This window comes from Sinocyclocheilus grahami, unplaced genomic scaffold (genome assembly GCF_001515645.1).
Source record: "Sinocyclocheilus grahami isolate Dianchi unplaced genomic scaffold, SAMN03320097.WGS_v1.1 scaffold197.1, whole genome shotgun sequence".
NCBI classification, from domain to species: Eukaryota; Metazoa; Chordata; class Actinopteri; order Cypriniformes; family Cyprinidae; genus Sinocyclocheilus; species Sinocyclocheilus grahami.
Genome location: NW_015505376.1, coordinates 246,165 through 252,943, shown reverse-complemented (window position 1 = coordinate 252,943; position 6,779 = coordinate 246,165). Strand labels below are relative to the sequence as shown.

Below are 6,779 nucleotides of genomic sequence, written 5' to 3'. Positions count from 1 at the left end.
GGGGGGGTTTAGCAGCAATGGCAGTTTTGATTCCTCATAGAACCTTTCTATGAATAGTTTTTAAAAGAATTTTTTTTTTTAGTGTAAAGAGCATTTTAAAATTCTAAAGAACTCTTTCCACTGTAAAGAGCCTAATGGAAGGGATGTTAAAGGATCTTATTGGAACCAGATGGCAATAAAAAAAACTTTATTTTTAAGAGTGTGGTCGATTAAATGTCCCACAAGAAGGTGTCATTAAGTTCCTGTGCACTGTAATGTTGCATTATGATATCTTGTATTTTTTTTTTAAATACATTAAAATCGGATAATGCACACTTTATATATAAATTTTAAAAAAAGATTGTAAATGACATATCAGGTTGTATTAAAGTGAACATTGTCAGAAATGTGGGTTTGTGTGGGTTTTAGTTAATGATAAACCTGAGTAGAGGGTCATCATCCTAAACTGAATTTGGCAACACTGGACAGTTGACTGGCTCTTATTAGCAAACTTCTAACAGAGCTGTTGGGGAAGACTGGGGTATAACGCGTTATAGTAAAGCAACAAGTTAAAACAACCGATTTGATGATTCGCTTCTGGCTTTTGTTCTTTGCGCTCGCGTGGCTCGGGTTCTGGGAGCCTGCCGAGGCACGAAGAGCACGCTTTAAACCAACACCACCGAAGCCAAAGAAATCCGAGGCAGAACAGGCTATTGAAAAACTAGCTCCAGGTCAGAACATCAACATTGATCAGGTATATTTCAAAAACCTTCATGTCATAGCAATCAAGTTCATTCGTTCTGGCACACTGAATAACAAAGGCGCATCATTTTATAGGCTATGAGTGAACTTGTAGGCTATTATTCATATTGATAGGCCATTTATCTTGCCCAATGTTGTTTCAACAGAAGGCAGATATATTTCTTCATAAATGCACGCACAGTTTATGATTTTACACTGATTGAAAACCCATTCTCTCCAGATGAGTGGGAAGTGGTACCTTCTTACTGTAGCATCACGGTGTAAGAATCTTCTGGAGAGCGGCTTCAAGGTGGAGAGCACGACTGCCGCTTGGACTGTCACTGGTGATAAGGTGTCAGTGAGCACTGTGAGGAAACTGTGAGTACTGTTTAAGCCGCAAGGGGGAGCACTTTACTCACTTGCCAGCTGATGTTAGTTCACTTTATGATATAGTTCGATGTATCCAAATACCTTAATTACTTTTGGTTATGAGAGGGCAGGAAGACCCAAGTGAATAAGGTAAAAAAAATAATAAAGGTTTTCACCATACTTCCCAGGTTATTGATTACATTAAGAGGTGCAAACACTTTGTTTGTATTACAATTTTTCTGGTATCTTATGTTTACATATACAAATGAGGTATTATCTAATTAAATATGCACTAAATTGTATACAATTCTAGAACAAAAATCTGAACATTCGATAAAGGCAGGTTTAAAATTCTTTTCATTTTACTGACGGAATCTGAAAATTCTGTCAACAGCCAGAAAAAAACAAAAAACAAATGTTCACCATTTTTTTAGGAATTAAATGTTGTTTAAAATCAAACAAAACATACAAACAACCCCTCTGTAAAAAAAATAAAACTGTAATGTTTGGTGTAGCTACTGAAGTGGAGATTGGCTCAGTTTAGTAGAAAAATAAGAAAATGGTCTTTAAAGATATGTATTGTAATTGAAATCTACAGACACAAACAGATAAAGTGCAATAAAAGAAACACTTAAAAGTGTAGTTTGGATGTTTTCTTAATTCCACTATTCTGAGAAGAAGAAAAAAAAAACACTTGAAAGTGAAAACTGCAAAAGCCCAAAATCTACATGGAAAAAAAGCTATTGTTTCCTGGAGTGTCTTGCCTTAACAAGATCAAGATCTTTTTTGAGGCATTACAAGTTCATCAGGCAATAAATACTAATAAATACTAAATACTAAGCAGTAAATGCTTAAAATTTTTATGAAATATGATGATAGTACCATATTGTGAGTGTTAGCCTACTAAATTGCACAGGAAGACCATGATTTCTTATGCAACTTTAAGAAAGTCCCCTTTGGCAACTTGTATAGACTTTCATAAGCAAAAGCATTGGATGGGCAAGATACAGCTTGCTTTGTCAAAATAATTTTTACATGGACATTTTCCCTTATATTTAAATCACTAAGAAATGTAAATTATATATATATATATATACATTTTTTTCCCCATCTTTTCTACTTATCCATTGTGCTTTTCCCCAATGTTAGCAATTTTGAATGCTGGGAAATCAAGCAGAACTACATGAGAACGAAGACCCCTGGCCAGCTGTTTCTCAAAGGTAGGTATCTGGTGCCGACTGAACTGACCAACAGACAAGGGTTCAAACTTCAAAGTCATTCATACCACTATCTAAATAGATGGCTCTTTTTTGTTGTGAAATGCTCCCTGACCTGGACTGACAATTGGTATGCAATAGATGAAATAGATTTCATAATCTTCACAAGTGGCACAACTTTTAAAAAAATGTTTGAAAGTAATATTAATTATACCATGGCCTGTCTGAATACTCGTTTGTGATTGGCTAGCATGTATGCATTAAAACTGCTTAATGCACAAGTAGTTCCAAGTTAGTTTAATCACTGTTCTATTTTAATGCACCGCTTTAATTGATGCACACAAACCCACACACACACACACACACATAGATTGCACTGAAGACACACAGAAATTTGTTGTCAATGCTGCCCCGCGACTTTTATTAATATAATAGCTTAGATAGTAGATCGCTACATTATATTCCTGGTAAAATCGCTGTTTTTGAAGTAACTAAACACAGCTTAATTGTTTGTAGAGAGACGTGCAGTAATGCACACAAAACTGTCATCTCTCTCACTCTCACTCTCTCTCTGTCGATCAATTAATTAATGCAAATAACTGCTATAATTCATTCAAATAAATGTGATCTTAACGCACTATTTCATCTCTGTTTCTGATTTGAAACAGACAGAATGCTAGCGCTAACAATTCGTAACTGTCATTTTTACCCGTTTGCACTCCAAACATCATCATTAACAGCTTTAATTTGTCAATGCTGGCAAATGACCATGGTATAAGTGGGATAATGAACGGCCGCTTCATGTCGGGTGGTTCTAAGCCTCCACGTTGTGCACTGAAATTGTTGAACGCACAGCTAGCCGTGCCTTACTACTATAGGGATATGATTAGGGTTTGGTTTAATGTTAGATAATTATGTAAAAATTTGAATGCCAAGTTCTTTCTTGAAACTCTAGAATAGCAGGCCGATGGGTCGTTAATGGAAACTGATGATATTCACAGCATGAAACTACTTGGCACAAGCTGATTGGTTCATGTTGTATAGGCAGCCAATGAGCTTACTGCTTTACATTTAAATGGCAGGTTAGCATTCACTAGAGCACTTGGCAGCAAGCTTTCAGAGTTCTCTGAAACCCTCCACCTTCCCCAGCTCCACCTGTATAGATCTGCTATGGGTTATTATATGCCACTATATATGCAAATATATAATGTGTGTAGGTCTTTTACTTGCGCTTCTGCAACGTTCACTTAATTGATCAGGATTTAGTTTCAATTTGAGTCTAGCTCTGTGTTTAATCTGACTCCAATTTTAAGTGATCATTAATTTTAGACTATTTCTAATTAAAACTGATCACAAATAATGGTTATGTATTCATTTAGATATTTGATTAATCTGGACATCCCATTCTTTCAATTATTCGTTCATTAGGGACCCAGTGTCGCTTAGGGCCTTGCGTGGCCAGCGTGGGTCTCTCGATCACAAACTCGCCAGTTCTGAGTTAGTCAGAGGATGCAGAGTGAACTAATACCTTTAAGTCAGTTGCCACTTGCACACTCATTCAAAAAGTATATTTTCCTTAGTCACGCAGCTGCAACTTGCTAAGTCACTCATAGACAGGAATCTAAAGGTCCCACATGATGTGCCACATGCTTGATTCTTTGGGCCTTCAGGTTGACCAATCCTGGACGCAGATTTGCGGTAATACCAGACTTCACTTAATCTACTAGTCATAATGATTTCAGAAGAGTTCGGAATAAATCAAATATAACATTTTATTTGTCAGGTAAAAATGTATCATGCCAGTTTTATAAATAAACAATGATAATCCAATTAACTTCAGTTCCAATTTAGAGGGGAAAGTGAGAGGGCAATGAGCAAGGAGAGAGGTTTGGACATGGTGTTGTCATTTGATCTTTTTGGAGATCTCTTCTCCAGATTAGTTTTATTGTTTTGTGAGAGTTCCTAGACTTTGATTTCATTGGGAGATCATTTCGGCTCTTACAGCCAAGACCAAATGCATTAACATTGTCATATCCATTACCATGCTAAAATCTTCAGAGAGTTATGATGATAGAACTGCTATTACTAAAGTGCATCTAACATTTATTTGAAGGACACTCAAATAAAGTGTTTCTGTGGACAAATACATTTGATCCAGCATGCATTTTAACACTTTAGACACACTTAGAGTATGTATATTATTGCATTTACAGCAACATGTTTGCAAATTATGCTATAATGCTATAAATGGTGCTTTATAGATAACATTTTTATTGTCATAGCCATCAGGTTCACTCAGGTGTCGTAAGAGAGTTCCACTAAGTTTGACAACCACAAAGTGTCCAAATATGACGTTTTATTTTTTTAAATGTATAATTGTATTTTATTGTTTATAATTTAAAACATATTCTTAAACATAAATTCCTCTTGGTAGGTAGGTATTTATTGATTGATTTATGCAGGTAAGAGACCTGCTGAGAATGTGGACATAATGGTGCTGGAGACAGACTACAGCTCCTATGCTACGGTGGTTTTTAAAAGAGCAGAGAAAATTACCATGAAATATTTTAACACTTTAGACACACTTAGAGTATGTATATTATTGCATTTACAGCAACATGTTTGCAAATTATGCTATAATGCTATAAATGATGCTTTATAGATAACATTTTTATTGTCATAGCCATCAGGTTCACTCAGGTGTCGTTAGAGAGTTCCACTAAGTTTGACAACCACAAAGTGTCCAAATATGACGTTTTATTTTTTTAAATGTATAATTGTATTTTATTGTTTATAATTTAAAACATATTCTTAAACATAAATTCCTCTTGGTAGGTAGGTATTTATTGATTGATTTATGCAGGTAAGAGACCTGCTGAGAATGTGGACATAATGGTGCTGGAGACAGACTACAGCTCCTATGCTACGGTGGTTTTTAAAAGAGCAGAGAAAATTACCATGAAACTGTATGGTAGGTGTTCTAGCCTCTATTTTAAACTTCTCAAACCCATTCTTTAGTGTCACAATGGCACCACTGTGGAAAGGAGCAGTTTTAATCCAAATGTATTTGGTTTGAAAGGACGTTCCAGTGAAGTGCCTGATAATATAGTGGATAAATTTGAGGATCGTGCAAAGACATTTAATTTGGGATTGGACGTCATTTTCCAGTATCCTGACTATGGTGAGACAATGTACAAATTATAATAAAACAGCTGATAAACCCTATTTTTTTTAACTCGTGACTCTTTTCCAGGGTTCTGCGAGTCCACAGAAAAGGTCCTGGGTAAGAGCTGGTTACAATTGTTTGTTTTTACATTGGCTTAATGTTTAATTAACTGGCATTTACAGAACGCCATGTATATTGTTAAGTAATTTAATAACGTTCTAAACATCGCACAGCTGATTCTAATGTCATATTGGCGCACGAGTCGTTATTTTGTAACGGTTCTTTTTAATGATTCAAATGAACCGATTCGCAGAGCGTATTTTAATACTCGTCAGTAGCTAATGGAAATCACTGACACAACATAAAAAGTATTCGAATACAGAGTCATAAAATGTTCAACTGATTATTTATTTCAATACGTGCAATAACACGTAAAATCCCGCGCGAGGAGTTCTGCGAACTGATTCATGTGAATCATTTAAACGAACCGATTCGCTAAAAGAATTGGCTTTCTCGACTGCTCTGTGGCGTTGCTTGGTGTTAGGCAACATTTAGCTACTGATTGGCTGAAAGATTTGTTTCATCCTACAAAAAGAGCCAATCCGGCCGTTTGTGCATCTCCTGCTTTTGTTAGAATCACGTTTTCTGTTTTAAAGGCATGTGTTGCAAAACTTGCGTAACTTAAATTAGGTTTTGTAACACAATGAAACTGTATAATTTTGTATAATCCCTCTTTTTGCCTAACAACCTAACATAACACAATCATTGCTTTGTCCACCAGATCTAACCTAAGACTGACTGGCCAGCATCTTGTGAGCACTGTGAGAAAGCGTTGTGCTAAGAATTGCACCAATAAAGCCATTTTGTCATTTTAAGGTTTTGTGTGTTTTAAAATGAGATTTTTTGTTTGCTTGGAACTATAGCATTCAATATAGCCTAATAAAAACCAGTAGATATTGAGTAAAGTGCATCCCCCTAATCTTTATTTGGGTTGCATCCTTGCTAATAAGTATCAAAATTTAGATATAACAAAAAGGTACTTCTAAAACAAGGCAAAGGCATCTTGATGAAGTTAGTGTGGTTTGTGATGTAACTCTCAAAACAAGACTCTGCCTGTCCACCCTTTCAGAGTTACACAACACAAGGGGGTAAGCATGTTTCATATCCAACATCCCAAAAAATATCCTAAGGTAATCATTTTCTTATGGAAAAACATCTAACACAGAAATGAACTAGTTTTAACTCAAAATTGCTTTTTGCTGCAACTGTCACAGTCACCCAAAAGGCTGCACAAGAGCTTGATTTGG

At 35.7% G+C, this 6,779-nt stretch overlaps 1 protein-coding gene across 1 annotated transcript; it reads left to right on the top strand.

The window, feature by feature from the left end:
- Positions 1–438: 438 nt before the first annotated feature.
- On the top strand, positions 439–6,347 carry c8g (complement component 8, gamma polypeptide). The gene is made up of 7 exons (XM_016285434.1): positions 439–733; positions 962–1,098; positions 2,239–2,309; positions 5,170–5,277; positions 5,386–5,487; positions 5,560–5,589; positions 6,254–6,347. The coding sequence occupies exons 1-7, from the start codon at positions 566–568 to the stop codon at positions 6,262–6,264; spliced, it is 627 nt and encodes a 208-aa protein (XP_016140920.1). The 5' UTR covers positions 439–565; the 3' UTR covers positions 6,265–6,347.
- The last annotated feature ends 432 nt before the right edge of the window (positions 6,348–6,779 follow it).